Genomic DNA, 22,377 nt, shown 5'->3' on the forward strand with positions numbered 1-22,377 from the left:
AATACAATTTTGCATTTCCTAACTGAAATTGATCAATAAAAAATGTATGTTGTAGGACAAAAAACTATAGGTATTTAGGCATTTTGGAAAATTTTAAGTTTTCTATACTTATGTACTATCTTAATTTTTATTTATTAACTTTTATTGTTAAAATACATTGTGTGAAAAGCATGTTATGTAACTGGAAGATATCACAGATTACATGCAGTTTCATTTCATGCTAATAAACATTGGTCTCTAAAAATGTATTTTTTTTTACTATTATGGGATGCTAAATGTCTTCTTTTACAACACCATTTCTAAGACTTCAGAAAAACTTGAATCATATTAAGATGCGTAAAATGAAACTTGTGGCATAAAAAATTCAATTTCAAGCCTCATTTTGAAATTGATTCAATTAAATAATGCATTTGAGAGTTCCTGGATATACACATACGACGGGGGGCATGTTGATGATATTTTGTGTGACAAAGTCGACTGTTAAATGGAATCCTTATACAGTTTCAATCATTCAATCAATTCTATTTCCATCCTTTCTTTAGTCTCTAGATTTATCTGTATATTCCTCTCCAATACAACTCTGTATCTGAAAGAGCAATTCATAGAACTGTAGACCTTGAAAGGAAATTACTACAGCATTCAGATATCAGCTGAAAGTTGAATCTAACAATTTATCTCTCCGTATTCTCTGTGCTGTATATAGTAGCCATGATATGGTCAATTTAATTTGAAATACTTACACACATTCATTTATTTCCACTACTACGGTAGAATTTGGGTTTCTCTTCCATGATTTATATATTTTGTCATTCATTTTTCTAGGATAATTATTCCATTTTCCACTGTTATCTTTCCACATCCACTGATTAATTGCTTTTTGTCCATCCACCTCTAAATCTGACGAAGACTCATCCTCCAGTTTGTCATTTCTAAAGTATTTACCTTTGGGTACTTTTAGCAAATGTGTACAATTTCTAGAAAAATCGTGTACCGATTGCTCAAGACCGAGTGATTTTGATTTTGAGTCGATATCTGGATGAAAATCCCCTTAAATAAACAAAAATCTTTGAGTTTATTGATTGAATGTACAATTAATACCGAAGAAAATTTGAGAGAGTTATCAATAAATACTTTTAAGAAAAGTATGTTCTCTGTTAGAGGATTCAGTTGTAGAAGCTTCTTTGACATTTTCCTGTAAATATTCCCTCACCTTCCTGGAAAACGGATCACTGTTTATATTCCAAAATAAAATGTGAATAATTTCATTTGATAAGTTTTTTTTCTAACGTAGCACTCTCTCACTGCTCCCAAAAAAGATTTGTAATACAGACCCTTTTTTTTTTAAAAAAAAAGAATCTTCTATATTATCTTTAATTGAAAAGCATTTATTCCCTTTTCATTAAATAAAACCAAAGTAAATTGAACTTGTCAAAAACGTTTAAATTACCATATCAGTAGATCAAACGTCCCTTTATAACCAAATCTGTAATCTCTCACATTGCCATTCCGCCATCTAACCTATAATAAATGATTTGATGATAAACATTGTCTTCCCTGTTTTCATATGTTTGATTTTTTTAGTAGAATGAATTTCGATAACTTTGGCACTTACTCATGTTTTTATAATATATATATTTCATTGGTAGAGGAGGATATATTGAATTGAACGTCTTAAATTTTAAAAAACTTTCCAATTATTCTACCAAATATATGTGTAAATAATGCTTTATGAGAAGTGCAAAACTAGGGCTAAGAAAATTGTCCCCAAATCAGGAAAAATGGAATTTATACACTTTGAACGCCTGTAATTATCACTATGTTTTACTTTCATATTTAAATACAAACAGACGCACGTTGACGCTCCCGTTGTTTCTGACTCGAAAAACTGATCCTATGTTTCCTTCTCCTCCATCTTGATCCCCCCATTTCCAGTCTGGACCTATTGAGAATACAGAGGGTACATTGTCTAAATAATAAATGACATTAAAATTGATAAAACCAGTGTGACCATTCGATGGGGGATGCTTACTCGTCCATGGAACATGATCCCATCTCTGAGGTTTTAAGGGGTTTCTGTCTGCATTGCTCCCAATATGTATTGTTCCAATGGACTCTTGTGTTTGATTACTGTTCGTAATCTTATCTTTATAAATCATGATAATTCACATATTTATCCAAAATAAATACATTACCTCTCACAACCAAACAACCCACGGCAATCAACTCGTCTTCTAGAACTCGTGGTAGATCACATACTACGACGTCATGTACACCCGACACGAAATGAATGTTTCCATACCTGTACTTGTTTTTGTCACCGTTGTCCCATTCTATCCACAACCATCCAACTTTAAATAAATTACAATTTTTCGAGAGACAATTTAAATTCACAATAATTTTAAGTATTAATTTTGTTAAGATGTTTACATGCAATTATTTGCAGAATCTATGTTTTACCTTTCTTTCCAAATCCTATGACTGTGCCAGGGCCATAGCCATCTTGATTTTCCCACATCCAGTCTGGTCCTCGTTTTACTCTGCTACCAAGATCTGGCATGCAGGGATCTTTCTTTTCAAGGACAATATCTATTACATCCTCGTCGGAGTCAGAATGTTCTGACGCTGACGTAAATAATGATTTTTTCCTACTTAGTTCAAGTATATCTTCCTGGACAAAGAAAGGTTGACAACTGGCAATTGATTTTACAGAGTAAATGTTAAAATTTTATTTCAGGCAGTTTAAAAATCCAATTTCTGTAGTTTTTTCTGTTTTTTTTAATTTGCTACAGAACCTATATAATTAAAGAAACGAAAATGATTTGTGTTGAGGATTTTCAATAAATAAAAGCATATCCTCTTCTATCTATTCATTTAAAATCGCACCTGTTTTATTTTATTTTAAGGTAAAAGAAGCATTTTATTTGCATCGGACAATGCCAAAGTCGTCAAAAAGTGCCGAGACCCACGCTGTGGATCATGTGAATATCTGGAGGTGGGCAGTGAAAAAACTCTAAAATGTTGTAAAAAATTAACACCAAACGCCAACATGACCTGCAAGTCAGAAAATGTTATTTATTGCATAACCTGTCCAACCTGTGATGAATACTACATAGGACAAACCAGCAAACTGAACGCACGTGTGCGAGTCCATAAACAACAAATTCGGGACCCTGACATAAGAAATACGCCGTGCAGTGAGCACTTTGCTATCTGTGGGAAAGGCAATTTAAAATATTTCCATTTTATAAAATGCACAATGACTGTGAAATATCCAGAGTAGCAAAGGAGGACTACTTTATTAAATTATTTAACCCAAAACTTAACAGAAAATAATTGCTTCAGAGTTAATTTTCGATTTAATTTTCTATTTGTTTTTGAATTACAAGTGATTGTAACTGTGCGAATTATGATGCTACCTTTTAACGTTATTATGACGTCACAAAGGACGATAATTGACGTCGTGCTAATGAACGTTACTAAGCAATTCATATTCATTTTGTAACTGTCTGAAGAGCCATTTAAGAAATGAATTTAATTTTTGAAGATTCATGAGGACATGAACTACGACGCTTCACGCCGGCATATTTCATGAAGCGCGTTAGCGCTTCATGATACATATGCCGGCGTGAAGCGTCGTAGTTCATGTACCTCATGAATCTTCAAAAATTAAATTCATTTCTTATATTGACATTATTTTTCTAATGAGTTACCACAAATTTCACCATTCAACTGTCATTTTTAAAGCAAAACAGTTTGCACTATAGTTTTGACGTCAAGTACGGCATTATGACGTAACAATTGAGATATTCATGCTCATCCATGGTAGTTCATGAGAAAATGAACAGCATTCTAATTTGCAAAGAATATTAAGAAAAAATATTTGGAAATGTAAATATTAAGGTATGTCACTCGTCAGCCTTTTAGAAAAGTTCAGTCAGAACCTCTAACTACAAAACTATTCATTACAATTCAATTTCTATAACATATTTGAATTAAACACTGTAAAATGTTCAACATTCAATTAAAAAACTGCTAAAAAATTCATAAAGAAGCAAAATTTATAAGGGACTATTTTTCGTGGTGGGAGGATAATTAGCAGAAAATTCTGCAAATCTAAACATTTATTGAATTTAATATCTTGGAACTTTAGCCTCACATACTTTTACTCAGAGAATATTTTCCGTTATGATATGCCTGGAAAATTACATATAGGTCTCAATTTATATTTTTATAACAAAATTTACACCTTCGCTCAACTAACTTTGCCAAGAAAAGAACATATATTAAAGAAGTCAAGATAAAATTTACACAGTTTTTTGCCAGAAAATCGCATATTTTGACCAATATTTCAAATTTACATCACTGACCCTAACTCTTTCTTTCATTATTTTAAACTACTCGACACTATTGACCGATCAGCACTTAAGTCGTAAAAAGTTTGATACAAGAAAATATTCTATTGCCTATTTAGATTTTTGATACCCCAAATATGAGACTTTTTAAGTGAAAAAAGTTCCCACAATTATTTACGCGCATTAATTTGCATGATTTGTTCAATGATAAATATTATTCAAACTATTTTACGTAAAATAAGATTATGTTTATTGCCATGGTTACATCTGATAAAATGTGATAACGGTTAAAGTGATTAACCAAAGAGCTACAATTTAAGTGCAAAAAGGTCAACTTAATTGTACCGTAGCTCAGTTATATGCACACTGACCCCCCATTTTCTCTGCGATTTTGAGTCATACTATACAAGTATTTATCCAAAATATACTTCTCAAAAAATCCTTGATATAACAAATTTCACGAGTGACATACCTTAAAAGGCAGAAAGCGCTTACAGTTAAAATGATTATTCGAGTCTTGTGATTCTTGATTTTTTCATTGGATATATATATATATATATATATATATATATATATATATATATATATATATATATATATATATATATATATATATATATATATATATATATATATATATATATATATAAGGAAGCTTTTATATACGTTTTGCTATTTTAATATACCAGGACGAGTACTTACATACACCGAAATCAACACGTATTTAATAAACAGTTTTTTTTAAAAACAAAAATGAAATTTACATGTCATACACGTACCTTATCCATTTCAGTTAAATCTTTTCTTGGAACCGCAATAGACAATGCAGAAAGTACCATTTCTTGATTCATTGTAAATGTTGATGTAGATAATATCATTGCTGTTGTTTTCTGTGGGTGCAATTGGTTAATTATGAGTATTTCGAGAAGTTTGTATATACACTCCACAATTTCTTTTAAGTAACAAAGAATTATTTAAACATGAAATTACGATGCTTGATAAGTGTAAGGTATAAGGAATCTTTTTTACAATCAAATCATATTGCAATCATGATGATCTCTGATATGTAAGATTGATGACCTAAAATTAAAATTGAATCTGAAAAATATAGCATTTTGTTTTAAAGAAATGGTCATTATTTTCTCAGATTACTTGTATCGAATTACCATATTTTGAGAATATCTTGCAAACTGCCTGGCCTCAAAAGGGTACACAAGTTTCCCCCCTCTCGACAGAGCACATATAAACTCCAATAAGGGCTTAAAAGTATTAAAAAAAATCTTAAAAAGGAGCATGTATTCAGCATAATTTCAGTTCATTTTAGAGGTTTGTAAATAACATATACCAGATCAGGATTTTCCCCCACAGGAATGCAGAAGATTGGATTTCGTCTCCCAATTAGTCTAGTTATTTGCTGCAGTTGATTTTTAGCCTACAAAGATTAACTTTCTTTAACTTCAGACAGCTGAAGGTTTAACATAGGCCATTTAAAAAAAAATGTTTGCTTGCCCTCTCCCGACGCGGGTCAGGGTGGAAAAATATGGTAGGTTCGTATGTAGGGAAAAAAATTTTCCGGATTTTTTTTTGAGCATAAACGCTTAATTTTCAAAATTTATAGAAATTGAGAGTATTAATAAAAAATACAACAGTTATTAGAAATTCCGAGATGAAAACAAAAAATCGTTTCCTGGAGGTTTAAAAAGGTTGAGTCGAACCATTTTTTAGTCGGTCGATCGGGAGAGAGCAACAGACACTTCTTTTTAAAGTTGAAGTTTAATGTTAAGTCTTAAAATGTTGTTAGTAGATTTCAATTACAAATACCTCTTCAGTTTCATACTGGATGGAGTCAGATGTATCACTGATGAAATGGAAATTTGTCGGTCGCCCATCAGAAATGAGAATAATTCGTGGACGTATTACGAAGTCGCATATCTTTAGAGTATGGCCTTATGTAAATATCAGAGATATATAAATTGGACTTTAATGCAACAAAACATATATTATCTGCTGTTATTTCAAGGATCACTATAAATACATGTGAAAATGTTATATGAATATTATGCACATGCAGGTCTCTTACTTGCTCCATTACGAGTTGACTCGATACAAAGTAGAAATGCTGCTGTGAGCGGCGAGAGACCTCCATATTCTATACCGTCTAATGATAATTGTATTAATGACGACAATGTATTTAAAAGGAGAAACGTACTAGCACAACGATAATAATTCTAATGTGATACACATTAGATTTCAGATACTAACAGCGTTAAGTTCCAAAACACTATATCAAATGCACACATTATAAATCAAATTTGGTTTGAGTAAGAATTTTCCTTTAAAGTTTACTAATGTTGATATATAGTGAGTTTATATTTTATTATATATATTTTATCACATAAATATCTTCATTTCTTCATTACAAAGATAATTTGTACCTAAACTCTGTGCTATATCGAGGTACTGATTTGAGAAGTAGTGCTGGAATCTGGTATTTTTACCACAGACGATGACAGCCACATTTTCATCTTCTTCTGGATGATTGGCATATTCTGTAAAGGTAAACAAATAAATAAAAGCTAATTATGAGTAAAATATTACTCCATATCTTGAGTTCCCCTAAAACTGAGCTAAGTGCTACACCATTATAATTAATCAATCCAATCACTATAAACTTCATCGGACAAATCCAATTCTTCATTTAAGCGTATTTTCCTCAAAATATAATCGATATTCAATCTTTCAAGGTAATATTACCATTATACATTCTTATTTAACACAGTACTTGGCTCATCTGATAGATCGCTCGTCCGCAACAAACCTAAAACTAAGAAAAGGTAGCAACTGTTTCTTGGCCAGGAGCTCATCAAGTAAATGTTGCGGGTCTTTTGGATGACCTTAACAAGGAGGCCCCGGTAAAGATCCCTCACTGCTCAATGGTTCTAGGCACCGAGTAAAGTGCTTTCCATAATACATTTATCACAACCACCTGTTCTATCTAAAATATGTGAGAATTTTTTTTTTTCACTAACACTATAATATTATATGTATATGAAACACTCAGCAACTTTCCGATATTTGTGTCTCCGCCTGCTGTACTGCACATGTACATGAATATGAAGTAAGGTTCATCATCTTAATGAAAATCGGTCACAATAGCCTAGTGGTAGGGTGTTCGCTTCGTGAACGGGAGGCCCGCTATCTGTTCTCGTTCGTCACGCCGCGTCAAACCTAAGGCGTAAATATAGCTAGTGACTGTTCCTTAGCGCCCGGCTTTAGATGTGAAAGTCACGGGTCTTTCGGATGAGACCTTAAAAACCGAATTCCCGTGACACAATAAAGAACCCTCACTATTCAATGGTCCTGAGTGCTGAGTATAGGTCTAAATTTAAAGCCCTTCAACGGCATACGGTGACGTCTCTTTATGAGTGGAAAAAATTCTCGAATGGGACGTCGACGTTATAAAACATAAAATCAATCAATCAATTAATCTTGATGAAAAGTTAATCATTTCTTTAGTGTATACCCACCGTTGATTATGGTACAAAATATATCCTTCATTTGATTGAAGCCCTCCTCTCCGAGGCTTGATGACGTGTCGAGTATGAAGATATTACATGGTCCATTACCGTGTTGGTGTCTCAGTTCACGATCTAAATAAAAAGAATGTATTATAAACTCACCTGAAAAGTATTTGGTCCGCTATAAGTCTAGGGGTTCTAGTGTTTTGTGAACCAGTCAAAATACATTTTTTTTTCAGATTGATTGTTAAGATAAATTACATGAAATTTTGCTTTTAAATTATCTTTCTGAAAGGAATTCTTACAATGTCAATGTAAAATATTATAAATTCATATAGACGATAAAAACTGAGGAGTTTGAAGAAATGATTGGCATAGAAACTAAGACAAACAAATTATTATACATGTATCCCTATTTATTTTAGCAAACCTAAATTTAATACAATGTTCTTTTTTCTATATATGTAACTCTCTCAATGAAAATACCAATATCAACCCAGTTATTTCTTACTTGTGTTATTAATACAAGGAAATACAGGCACTTACTCCTTTTAGCGTCGAGGAAGGCTTGTTCTCTCCAATATCTTTGTCCATTCTCGAAACCCAAGTCCATCTATACTGTTCAAAATAGTAAATGGTAATACTGTCATATACTCAGTATATATGGAAAATTATTAAAGGAATATTGGTCTATGACCAAAAAAATAAATCTAATGTAAACAAGATAGAGTACTTACTTTATCGAATACAGCAGGTTCAGTTCATAATTAATTCTGCAAAATGTTACATCCTTGTTTTAACTTCCTGGTTGCTTTATTTACGTCAGTTATTTAGGTTCTTAAAATAGTTAATGTTAAGAGAACTTTGTTAATAATAGAATAGCTATTAAATAGCACTAAAGCAACAAATATTAAATTTAAAAAAATCTACCAAGAACATTCAGTTAACATAAATGGGTGTTATAACTCTACTTAAAAAAATATAAATAAATAAAAATAAATTTAGAATGCTTAAAACGCCTGCACTGCATTTTTTCATATGATACTTTACAATATACAAGGTGAAAATAACGGAAAGTGACTAGTCGCATAAATCCAGCAAACAAAAAGAATCGCGAACAAAACAAAAACACGGACCCCTGGAAACAAAAGTTACAATATTTGTCAAAGAGTCCCATAATTCATTGGAGATAAATCTTATAAATCATTCCTAAGGTTTTGTCAAACTGTCCTCTATCTTAGTCAAAATGCCTCCCATCCATTTGCATCCTACAGGCAAAAAAAAAAATCCTACAAAAAGTCTCCAAATTTTAGGTTTCTTGAGTTACTCAGGTGACCTATTGCTATCTTTTTCTCTTGTATTTGAACTTCCAGCTTGGAAATCTTCTACTCTGCTCCTATGTATTGATCAGATAATTTAAGTGCACGGTTATGATAAGCAAGGATGCTTTTTTCAAAACCTGTAAATTCCATAGCCCAAGGGCTAGGGAATCGGGGGGGGGGGTGTCTTATGACGATATAGTGAAAATGCATTATTTCTTTGAAAATAATCTTCTCTCTCTCGGGTATAAAGGGAAAAAACAAAATGCATAGTAATAAGAAGCAAGGGTGCCTCTTCCATGATTTTTTCTTTTTTTTTTTTCCCATGACAACATAAATGCTGTTAACGTTTACATTTGCTGTTGCCCTTTCGAGTCTTTCATGTTTTTTTTTTTCAAGTTCGATATAACTTGTCATTTTCTTGACAAATCGGATATTATAATACTTTAAGAAGATTTTTTTTATAAGAAATCAAAGAGCAAAAACAAACATTTGAAAGTTTATTGATTATTCATTCTTTATTAATTTAATATCTGTTGTTTCTCTACTCTCAAGGTTGATTTGAATTCTCTTGGCCATGACAACCCTGTAACTGAAAAGAAGTACATACTACCGGTACCTTGCTATATTATAGTTGTCACATACATTATAATATTTTAAGGCGAAATGTGTGAACATTAAAACTGCAACATTTTACTGATTATAATATTTTTTTTTTATTAAAAGTGGATTCAATCGGTTAATAATTATACTGATAATGACAAGTGAAGCTTTTTAATGCTTGAAAAAAAGTCAGGAAGAAGAATTCCATTTGAAATTTATATTTTGTTATATATGATGAACTTATCTGAAAACTCTTACTCAGTTCCATATAGGGAAACGATTACAGTGGACTTTGACTGTCTTTTAAAACATTCATTAATTCTTTTATTTATTTTCCTTGAATACGGAATCCATTCTCCGCTGGAATCTCTCCACATCCACTGGTCAGTTGGTAAAGCAGTCTCATTTAATCCGTCAACCTCCAAGTCTGACAGGGAATCAGTTACCCTGTCATTCTTAAAATATTTTCCTTTGATAGTCTTTAAATGAAACGAGGATGTGGAAGTGTTTTCGAAGGTTGGTGTAGCACGTTTCTTCTCAATTTTAAGTGAATCTTAGAAAGAAATTATTCAACAAAATAATTGATGCAATTTACATTATTAATCATTACTTATTTATTTGAATTTGAATTTACCTTTTTCGGGAGTAGTTATATCTGGCTGATTATCTAAAACAGTGGTTCTCATTTGATTTTCATGGATTTGAATTTCATCCGATGAAAAAGGGTCACTATAAAAATATTTTGAAACTAATTCAACCATTCAATCTCAAATATATGGTTGAACAATGCTTTCTGTACAATTTCAACAATGCAATGAACACATGATAAAACATATCTGGCTAAAACTGAATTGAAACATTAAGTTTTCTTGTATTTCGAAAGATAACTGGAAGGAATCCGTGTAGTACTATCCCCCTCCAAAAATATGAACGGAAGTTTAATAATATTCTAACAATAGTTACAATAGCTAATAAAGTTAAGAATTAAATTATATACGTTGTACAGTTTAGTACGATTACATTAAATGCAATTCTAGTAGATCTTAAATTTTTTTATCAGATACATGTAATTACCACAGAAAAATATCAAATTTTCCATATTGACCATATCTGTAATCTCCTTTTTCGCCGTTTGACCATCGCACCTAAAATAGAACACATACATGTACAAACAATAGTTTTTGCTATAATTATTTTTGTTTTAAACTATCTTAATGGATTTATTTATTATTTAACAAAGGATCCCTAACCTAACTTACATGAACCCTTCCATTTTTTCGGACTCTGTAAACAGAGCCAATACTTCCCTCTCCACCATCTTGATCTCCCCATTCCCAGTCAGGACCTTAGAATTAATATAATGAAATCACACCGAAAGTTCAAAATAATTGTGTATCAGTAAGAAACGTATTGAACTTTTCTTAACAGTCCAAATTACATAAAATTGTGACAAAAGCTATCAATGGTCAATTTGACACCCATGTCGATCTATGACAAATTGTCCAAGGTTTTGTTTTTTTGAAAAAAAAAAGACTTTGGTCCACGCCATCGATATTTACATTTCATAGCCTTTTTTAAATCAAAAAACTTGTTTTGTCTGAACACTTTCTATCATTTAATGCTACGAATTAAAACAAAATTTCTTGTGGTCAGGGGGCTAAGATGTTGGTTTTTAAGTTGTTTTGTTAAAACACAAAGGAAAATATTGCATTTCAAAGTGGTTGGACTAAAAGTGTACAAATCAATTAATGAAATGTTTTCGTTTTACTGAAAAAAAATTAAGTGCATTATTACACGTACAAACAACACCGACTGCTGTTGAATAATTAAGTACTATTTTCTCACAGTGTGCACAGATTGTCTATGTTCTCACACTCGTCCTTTTATATATTTAGGTTTGAATAAACGATATCGTCCGAGAGAAAAAAAATTGTAGTGTTCATTTCTGTCTGATGTCCAGCTCATATTCACATTCTTCACCTTTTACATTTAATATAATGGTGATCAATTCCCTCCTTGATGGGGGATGCAATCTGAACTTTATTGTCCAATTCCAAAAATGTTATATCTAAGAAGTATGTTTCTATCTCAGGGCGTTATCGTATGCTTTCACATAGCAAAAAGACTAGATTATCTTATATCTTATCTAAAAATGAAAAAAGTGCTGCCTTAATAGTTATTTCACAACACTATAACACTGTAGCAAGAACAGTGGAACACTACATAAAAAAATGTATACATTTTTAATTTTTAATACATTTTTAATACAAATAAATTTTACCTCTAGTGACTAAACAGCCAGGTGCAATAATTTCAGTATCGAGAATCCTTGGTTCAGAGCACACAGAAACTTCATACATACTCATATGAATATCATAATGATAATAGTTTTTTACACCAGTGTCCCATTCAATAATTAATCGTCCTTCAAAGAAAGCCAAAACACATAAATCGCATTTTGTAAATATATATAAAATATAAACTTTCATATGAAACTTAAGAAATAATTAAAGATAACATTTGTTTTTATCTTACTTTCATTTATAGAATTTAGAATTACATGTAGTTCATGGAAGAAGTATAATAAATTTAAGAAAATTTCACTTAATATGGACTATCTTATAATCATCTTAATTCTCCACCAAAGTAATTTCACTTCTGTTTCCTACCATCCTTTAAATGTCCGATAACAGTGCCGGGACCTTGACTATCCTGGTTCCCCCAGTGCCAATCTGGTCCCCTTTTAACTCTTGTGCCAAGACAAGGTAGAAGAGGATTTCTCTCATGATAATAATCCTTTTCATTTTCATCATCATCATCTTCCTCATTTATCTCCTCTAATGAGACATACGCGGATCTTTTTGTGCAAATATCAAATATATCGTCCTGGATAAAACAAATTTATTCTTGGGTTACACAATTTAGAATGTAGAACCTGTTGGAAGACGGGGATTTTGTGTGCTCCATCCTAAACTGAATTGCCATGAAATACGAAAATGAAACTAATGTAATAAATGACATGACGTTTTGTGTTTTTGATTTTATCACTTTTGTGGATCGAACTGGCATTGAAATAATGTTATCAGAGTGATAATGATCATGTGCACCTTGTCTTTTTCAGTGAAGATGTCAGATGATGCTGAAGCCAAAAGAGTGACCACTGTTTCTTTGTCAAAATCTCCATTCTTCATAGATATCAATGCCACAGCTCTCTAAAAATGGATTTCTGGTTTAATAACAATGAAAGGAAATAAATAGTGTAGATGCTCAATTATTAATCGACTTGCAGGGTTTTCTAAAAAAAAAAAAAACCCTTTCAAAGAAGCCTCAAGTGAAACATGTGCAATACTACATTTTAAAAATGAATACCATGTTTTTGGTGTATTTTCCAAGTTGTCTTGCCTCGTGAGGATAGACTACTTTTCCTCCACTCGAAAACGCAGAGAAGACCTCTAAAAAGGACTACAATATAAAGAAAAAATTTCACAGTAAATCTACTATCTTATCCAAATTTATAATTTACTGATTAAAAAAAATTGATTTTGTCGGCTGAGGAATTATCATTTAATATTATTCTGAATACCTCTTCCTTTAAAGTGCAGGACCTTGGGTATAATCGCAGTTGTTACTTTTAAAAGGACAGAGGCAGGGGAGAGTCTTTAATTTATAATTTAAAAAAAACTGGTACCGTCACCTAATGTTTACTAAACTTTGCCAACCCTGACTTGAACAAGTCAAGGGATTTGGTTCCTGTAACACTAGGTGATACTGTGTTCCACAGGAGGATCCCAGATGGAAAAAAAGATCCTTTGAAAGTTTCTGTTTTGACATAAGGGATCTGCAGTCGTTGTTGATGGCCTCTAATAGCAGCAGCAATAGGATGGAAGAAGGGTGAAGATGGAATCGCTACTAGGGAGTGTAAGATCTTGTACATCAACACTGCTTTTCCTGCTTGTCTGCTTTGTTGTAGTAATTCCCTTCCCAGCTGCTGAATGATAGGTTTGAAACTGTTGGTAATCTAGTAGTCGGCCAGCACATATCCTGCGCTGTACACTCTCCAACTTATTGATGTTGCTCTGGGTTTAAGGGTCCCATACAGTACAAGCATATTTCACTTGAGATCTGACCCTTGATGTTTAGCACATATCTTTGGTTTTCCGGGGACAGGATTGAAGATTTCTCCGGAGGAAGGCATTGTGAGTTTGCCTTACATACGTGGTTTATGTGGTGGTTCCACCTAAGATTGTCAGTAAAAGTTACACCCAGGTACTTGGCTTTGTTGGTCATATTCAAGAACCGGTTGTGAATAATGTAGTTTTCCTGGATAATTTTCCTTTACCGTGTAATGCGAATGACCTCGCATTTGTCAAGGTTAATTGCAGTTTACCAATTTTCCCCATTCTTGGAGGCTATCTAGGTAACGTTGTAGCACTGCTGGCCTTCTAGATTGCTCCCTTACAGGAGGCAGTCATCAGCAAAGAGAGGACTTTTGACTTCACTTGTGCGTCAGGTGCGTGTGGTAGGTCTTTGATATACAAAAGGAATAGCAATGGACCTAGCAAAGTCCCCTGAGGTACTCCAGAAGTCACTGATGCTGATTCTGACACCACTCCTTCAACAGCAACATGCTAGGGCCTATTGCTTAGGAATAAATCTGTCCAAGTCAAAGTTGGTCCACAGACTCTGTGGTGGCCAGCAGCTGGTGTGGCACTTTGTCAAGTGCCAAATGGGATGTCAAGAAGCACAGCATCTATTTGTTTATTGTTCTCTAGCCCTTTCGCCATGTCTTGGATAGTTAGAATTAGTTGAGATTCGCAGCATCATGCTTTTTGGAATCCATGCTGCATATAAGATAGAATGTTGTGCTGTTCAAAGAACTGCATGATGGAGCTGTGCATAACGTGTTCCAGGACTTTGAAGCATATTAAAGTTAAAGATATTCGGCGGTAGTTCGATGGTTTGCTCTTGTCTTCCTTCTTAAAGATTGGTGTTATTGTAGCACTGCTGTTGGGGTTCTGCCCTGTTGTATTGTGGTCTGGAAGACAGGTGCGAGTGCCGATGTGATTTCATTGGCCATTTCCTTGCGTAAGCGTGTTGGAAGTTCGTAAGGACCACTTGCCTTATGCGGTTTCAGCATCTGGATTGTAGCTTCCTAAATACCCTCTTGCCTGATGGATATGTTTGGCAATTCTTGAATGGTACTTTGACCAACATCAGAAAGTACTGGAACCGCCTTCTTTCGTGAAAACAGAAGATACTGGTCGTTCAGTATTTCCGCCTTCTCCTTTGGGTCAGATCTATGAATTCTATCCTTCGTGAGTGGTGAGATACCACCGCTGTCACATTTTCGGTCCTTAACAACTTGCAAGGTGAACAGCTTTTTGATGCTCTTATTATCACTTACTATGTTCTCATCGTAGGAACTGAAGGCCTTCCTACACTTTGCTTGATATGATTTCTGTATGTCTCAGTAGTGCTGCAAATCTTTTTTGCTTTCTGGACAACTTGACCTTCCTAAAGACTCCCTGTTTCCAGCGGGATAACTATCTGATTGATCCAGGATTAGCTATACAGTTAAAATGTCATCTTGGTCGGCACATGCTTCTGGAGTGCGTTTAGGCACTCTGTTTTGAAAGATAACCATAGTTGGTCAACTTGTGAGTCAGTGTAGAACTTACCACATAAAATTGTTGTGCTATTAGAAATGATTGTTACACTGTACAGTGTAACTCTTTTTTTATCAAATGTTAGTATCAACTGTGGCCTAAAATTTATTAAAAATTATTACCAAATCTGGGTTATTTCCAATTGGTATGCAAAAGATTGGATGGGTTTTACCAATGTCTTTGGCCATCTGGAGCAAGAAATGCTTTTCCTACAAAACATGAGTATTTAATTGATTAATTAGACCAAATAATAATCACACATTACAGGTCATATCCACCATACCTTATCTCTTTCGTGGAAAGGGGAATCATCTGCATCACTCGTGAGTGTAAAATCCGTGGGCTTTCCGTCCGAGAAAAGAATTACTCGTGGGCGTATATGTAAATCACCAATTCTTGCAGTATGACCTTAAAGAAATATCTCAGCTTCTTATAGATAATAATGTCATGCTTTAATTGAACCCGATGCATTGGAAGATTGCCAATAATAGTTTGATAGTAATGCATTATTCTACTATGAATGACACTTTAAAAAAAAAAAAACAAGATGTGTTTGTGAAACACTGATGCCCCGTATGGCAACTTATAGCAAAGGTTAAATTTTCTCAAATGCAAATCAAATATGTTGGTACCCAAAGTAAGGTCTTGTCTAGAGGAATAAACCTGTGAAATATGAAAGCCCTAGCAGCAACTATTGAAAAGATATGGTAAAGGTTAAAGTTTTTTTTTCAAAAGTATGTCAAACATCAAGGTCAAATGGTCAAAATTAATGGTGCCCAAGGAAAGGACTTCTCCCAAGAAATACACAGGTGAAATATGGAAGCCAAAGCACCAATTGTTCATAAGTTAAGACCAAGGCTAAAGTTTTCCAAAAGTAGGTCAAATTCCAAGGTCAAGGTCAAAGGGTCAAAGTTGTTGGTATCCAAAGAAAGGTCTTGTCACAAGGATTACACATGTGAAATATGAAAGCCCTAGCGTTAATTGTTCAAAAGTAAGAGCCAATGTAAAAGTTTTCCAAATGTAGATCAAACTCCAAGGTCAAAGGCAAAGTTGCTGGTATCCAAAGAAAGATCTCACAAGGATTACATATGTGAAGTATGAAAGCCATAGACCCAACCAATCAAAAGTTATGGGCAAGGTTAAAGTTTTTGCGGACAAACAGACAGACGGATGGACAGGGCAAAAACTATATACCTCCGAGTCTTCGATACGGGGGCATAAAAAGTGTGTTTTAAATTCCATAAATATATTTATAAGTTTTAAAAAACTTAAATGAAAACTGAAGACAAACGAAATCAAAATCCGAACTACGATAAAAGAAATCAATATTATCATACTATTGATCTAATAAAAATAAAATGCCATGAGGCACAGAATTGAGGATTTGCTTCTTTCTGACTTGATAAAATACGATCATTGAATCCCTTGCCTTCTCTAGTGCTTTGATTTACATATGTAATAAACTATCCGTGTTGAGAAAGATTACCTGCACCGTTTCTCATAGCTCCAAACGACAAGAAAAATGCACCAGCAAGAGGAGATAACCCTCCATATTCTATGCTATCTAAAAAAGATAAAACGTTCAATATCGCCATTCTAAGAAAGGAATAAAAAAATCAATAGATAAAAGAATGTAATTTAAATTGAGCTGAAAACCATCTGAACATTTACTGTTCCGGTATTTCTGTAAATTGTTCAATTTCACTGAAATTCCTTAGCAAAATATTAGCAATATTGAATAGAAATTAAATACGTATATACATGTGAATTTATCGTTATTTATCGAACTAAATTAAGAATACCTAGGGAGCGTTTGATGTCCAAGTAATTATTAGAATAATGATAATGGTATCTCGTAATTCTCCCACAAACAATGACAGTAACATTCTCGTCAATATCAGGGTAGTTTGCATATTCTGAAACACATGTCAAATGCATAAATTTTGAACTTCAATCCTTTGAAAATTAAGCTTTTAGTTGTTTTAAGACTTTATTATGTGCTTTGGAATAAAGATATTAATTTCATACCATCAAGGATTAAACTAAATGTGCTCTTCATTTGTCTGAATCCTTCCTCTCCAATGCTAGAAGATGTATCCAGGATGAAGATATTACATGGTCCTCTACCTTGCTGATATCGTGACTCACAATCTTAAATTATGACTAGATATTGTTATTTGAAAATGTGCCCAATAGACATCGGGCATTTGGAATATGCCCTTGTCAATCTATGAATTCCTGGTAGAATTTACATGTAATATGTAAATCAAAATGTTTTAAAACCATTTTTTAGATTAAAGATTAATTTACTCACTTTTCTGAGCATCGACGGTTGCTTGCGCACGCCACATTTCCTGTGTTTTTTGGAATTCGAACTCCATCGTTTGAAGCCCTTACAAAATGTATGATATTCATTTCTTTTTTCAGTGTGGATTAAAATACTGCCAATTATGTTGCTTAGAAAACGACCAAATAATCACTGTTAATTATAAAATATTTGTAGGGATATTTTTTTATATGAAATAATGATTAATTTTGTTTTACCTAGTTTACTCCTATTATGATCCTTAATTCTGTTTAGACGAGTAACATATTTCAGAAACAAAATAAATTGTCTTCAAAACACGTTCTTCCTTATTTTTGCTTCCTGCTACATCTCGATCTATGTAGTTTGCATGAGAGTTGTAAATTTGCGGGATATTGCCAATCACGTTTTCTAACACGCTTTTAAAATATATCTATATATATTTTAAAAAGGCTTTAAATACTAACAGAGAAATCTTTTTTTTCATTTAATTTTAAATCAAAATTTAATTTTACATGAAAAATGAAAGGTAATGTCTCCACCACCCAGAAGACGGTGTTGATAGGGTGCCCGATGCTTCATTAAATGAGACACAATAAATTATTATAGAACAAAAAAAATTGTATCAAACTACTAAAAATATCAATAGGCCACCAGGTTAACACTTGAATATCCTTTAATCTCCATTAAACAATTTGCGTTTAAACGCAAAAGATTGCCATTATACGCAATCTTTTGCGTTTAAACGCAATACTTTTGCATTTAAACGCGATACTTTTTGCGTTTAAACGCAACAATATTTTTGCGTTTAAACGCAATATCTTTTGTGTTTAAACGCAATAATTTTTGCGTTTAAACGCAATAATTTTTGCAATTAAACGCAATACTTTTGCGATTAAACGCAATAATTTTTGCGATTAAACGCAATAATCCTTCCTTATAAGATTTGTTTTGCATTTAAACCCAATGATACTGTGGTTTCAAAATCAAATATGAATTGGTCAAAGTTTATGATTACATGTACATGTACTAGGATCCGACACTTCAACTTTAAGAAGATCCGATTTGTTCTGTGTCTTTTTGCAAAATTTTCCAGTTTTTGAAAATTGTATTAAAACAATGGCATCCTAACAACCTGAACGTCTTAAATGTATATGAACCCGAAACTCTTGATGAAGTCTCTGATCAATTGCTTTAGTATATCACAACTTATAGAGAATGTTTCAGTTGTATTAATAGCACTTGTCAATTTTATACATGTAGTACACATCGATCAATCTGTTTTCATTTGATTTTGATCTCATATAAATTCATCACATATCTTCTTGCGTTTACTGTATGCAACCATAGGAAGGGTTATGAATGTACATTTAAGTCTAAATACTTCATCATGTTGTACGTAATTCCAACATTTCCTCAGTCCTTTCCAAAAATCTCTTTATACATGGGTTAAACTTGTGACCGCAACGTAGGGGACAGTTTTTTTAACAGAGCAACTGACCAAAACTTCATTAAGAATGTAGAGAATAATAAGCTTAAGACATGTCTCGTTCTTAGGTTGCCTTTGTTTTTAGAACCCCACATTTTTTCCTCCTCTATAAATTCTTATTAGTGATTTATCCTTTCAGAGAGTGTTTGCTCTCGTTTGAGAAATCATATTTTATAAAGCTAGACAATACACAATTTTCTAATAAGTAAAAAGAGAAAGAAATAAAAGATATAAGTATGCGTGGGTCCATTGTACTCTGAAAAGTTTGATACAAATGACTGGCTTTAAACGCAAAGATTATTGCGTTTAAGCGCAAAAGCATTGCGTTTAATCGCAATATTATTGCGTTTAAACGCAAAAAACTATTGCGTTAAATCGCAAAAATCATTGCGTTTAATCGCAAAAATATTATTGCGTTTAAACGCAAAAACTATTGCGTTTAATCGCAAAGTTATTGCGTTTAAACGCAAACGATTGCGTTTTATCGCAATCTTTTGCGATAAAACGCAAAGTGTTTTGCGTTTAAACGCAATATACATTGCGATTAATCGCAATCTTTTGCGTTTAAACGCAATAATTATTGCGATTAAACGCAATACTTATTGCGTTTAAACGCAATAAAATATATTTCTTTCTCTTAACTGGCCTCAACGGGCTTCCGTAGTACTACGGAAGCCTGTTGAGGCCAGTTCAGAGAATGAAATATTTTTTATTGCGTTTAAACGCAATAATTATTGTAGAGAATGAGCTTAAGATATGTCTCGTTCTTAGGATTCCTTTGTTTTTACAACCCGACATTTTTTTTTTCTCCTCTATAAATTCTTATTAGTGATTTACCTTTCAGAGAGTGTTTGCTCGGAGAACACAGTAATAACTATAAAGACAACACACAATTTCCTAATAAGTAAAAAAGAAAGAAATAAAAGATATAAGTATGCGTGGGTCCATTGTATTCTGCAAGGTTTGATACAAATGACTGCCTTTAAACACAAAGATCATTGCCTTTGAACGCAAAGATTATTGCGTTTAATCGCAAAAGTATTGCGTTTAAACGCAAAAATAATTGCGATTAAACGCAAAAGTATTGCGTTTAATCGCAAAAGTATTGCGTTTAAACACAAAAATTATTGAGCTTAAACGCAAAAATAACATTGCGATTAAACGCAAAAATTATTGCGTTTAATCGCAAAAGTATTGCGTTTAAACGCAAAAGATTGCGTTTAATCGCAATCTTTTGCGATCAAACGCAAAGTGTTTTGCGTTTAAACGCAATATACATTGCGATTAAACGCAATCTTTTGCGTTTAAACGCAATGCTTATTGCGATTAAACGCAATGTTTTGCGATTAAACGCAATAATTATTGCGTTTAAAAGCAATAAAAAATATTTCTTTCTCTGAATTGGCCTCAACGGGCTTCTCTACTTCTGTAAGCAGAGTATAAAAACACAAGTTGTTATAAATTATGAAATGCACATGTATATGAAATCCGAATAAGAATTATGTCATTCAAAATCCTACATTGCCCTGGCCCAGGGGCCATAAAATACAGGTGAGCTCACTGATGATCTCAGTCTCAGTTTTCAACTATAAACTGTTGTGTTTAAGTGATATTGAGGCAAAAACTGAGCTACTCTAAGTTTATGGCAACAGACCCTGTGGCTTCAAGAATAGAACTATTGTCTTATTGTCTTCCATTCTCTTAAATAAGAAAAATACGAAGGACAATTTTGTCTCTTCGAATCAAAAAGACAGCTAGAGCACAAGAAACGCAAATAAAAATTATTTTTTAAAAACAAATGAGCCAAGATTTGATGATAATATTTGTCTGAGTGAAATATTGCAAAAATCATTTAAAAATGGAAAATATGTTTCTCACCAGGAAATATACACAGGAATATACGAGGAAACATCTGAATGTCTAAATTCAAAATTCAAATTCTCTCTTCCTACATCAAATTCAGAATCGCTTTTATATATATATATATATATATATATATATATATATATATATATATATATATATATATATATATATATATATATATATATATATATATATATATATATATATATATATATATATATATATATATATAAAGCACATTTTACAACAACTCTTAAACTAACATAACTGCCCTAAGTGAATAAATATTAATATAGAAAGCACAAAGAAATTCACTTTTATAAGGATACCCACTTCTGCCCCAGCCCGGGGTTGAACTCTCGACCTACGGAATCTGTCTCCTAGCAGTACAGGAACAGCGCGCTATACCGCTCGGCTATCTACGCAAGTAAAAAAACTTGCTTTCGATGCCGATGGAATTCTCGCGGCGCTGCTCTACACTACACGGTCAAATAACTAGAAATTTAAACTAATAAACTGCGAATTCTATTTAAAGTAGCAGTACTTTTCATAAACTACAAGTTATATAGATACAATATATTACTGAAATTTTTAATTCTTACTAGGGTATGACCTTACGATATTGAAATTTCTTTATGACCTACATACAGTACATATATCACATGCATTTATCAAGTGACCAAACCAAATTCCATACAGAGCGGGGTATACAATGTTATTTCAATTAAGATTAAAGTCATGTGATTATATAGTAGCTTTAAAAAATTAAATTCAGTTTAAAAAGATATGTATTTATGCACGTTTATATTCCGTTGATTTCTTCCTACCTAGTACACCTTAACAGTGCTGCAATTTCGTCAAATGAAAGAGGCACGAAAGATATCACAGTCATTATTCATGTAAACACATTTGATTGATTCTGATGGAGAATTCCTTCTCTACACCACTTTCAGCAACTCTTATTACTTTGAATAAAAATAAAAACCCAGTAAACTTAATGCGAATGTTGTACATAAAGTTCGTAGACAAATGTTATAATTTTCTTAATAATGTCCACACTGCCAAAAATTTGTACGATAGTATTTTGATATTGAATAATCATCTTGTCTATCTATTACGTCGTTTCAACCATATCAAAACATAATTTAGTTTAAAAAAAAGTGGCTCCCATCAGCCACATACCTCAAATCACTTGACTCGACACTAATCTAGTGTTTCGGCGGTGTGATATATATAGTTATATACGAGATTTATGAATT

General features: G+C 32.7%; 3 protein-coding genes across 3 annotated transcripts in view; 1 reads left to right on the forward strand and 2 right to left on the reverse strand.

The window, feature by feature from the left end:
• Nucleotides 1-22,377, forward strand: part of LOC133178072 (uncharacterized) — a 235,357-nt gene that overhangs the window by 135,769 nt on the left and 77,211 nt on the right. The gene's annotated exons all lie outside the window — the stretch shown is intronic.
• LOC133203068 (uncharacterized) lies at nt 411-8,483 on the reverse strand. The gene is made up of 14 exons (XM_061338937.1): nt 8,417-8,483; nt 7,880-8,002; nt 6,788-6,901; nt 6,433-6,510; nt 6,168-6,298; nt 5,698-5,784; nt 5,519-5,632; nt 2,458-2,668; nt 2,193-2,348; nt 1,854-1,939; nt 1,448-1,518; nt 1,132-1,229; nt 741-1,047; nt 411-586 (listed from the first exon to the last, which is right to left on the reverse strand). The coding sequence occupies exons 1-14, from the start codon at nt 8,481-8,483 to the stop codon at nt 508-510; spliced, it is 1,722 nt and encodes a 573-aa protein (XP_061194921.1). The 3' UTR covers nt 411-507.
• On the reverse strand, nt 9,625-17,860 carry LOC133203079 (uncharacterized). The gene is made up of 17 exons (XM_061338945.1): nt 17,773-17,860; nt 17,487-17,609; nt 17,261-17,374; nt 16,945-17,022; nt 15,742-15,866; nt 15,581-15,667; nt 15,017-15,250; nt 13,725-13,868; nt 13,162-13,254; nt 12,900-13,004; nt 12,462-12,678; nt 12,074-12,217; nt 11,052-11,137; nt 10,867-10,937; nt 10,427-10,521; nt 10,051-10,345; nt 9,625-9,781 (listed from the first exon to the last, which is right to left on the reverse strand). Exons 1-17 carry the CDS (start codon nt 17,837-17,839, stop codon nt 9,697-9,699), a joined length of 2,163 nt encoding a protein of 720 aa, XP_061194929.1. The 5' UTR covers nt 17,840-17,860; the 3' UTR covers nt 9,625-9,696.

The sequence above is a fragment of the Saccostrea echinata genome, unplaced genomic scaffold (genome assembly GCF_033153115.1).
Source record: "Saccostrea echinata isolate AGI-Se365-2 ecotype Australia unplaced genomic scaffold, CSIRO_AGI_Sech_v1 ptg000002l, whole genome shotgun sequence".
Lineage (NCBI taxonomy): Eukaryota > Metazoa > Mollusca > Bivalvia > Ostreida > Ostreidae > Saccostrea > Saccostrea echinata.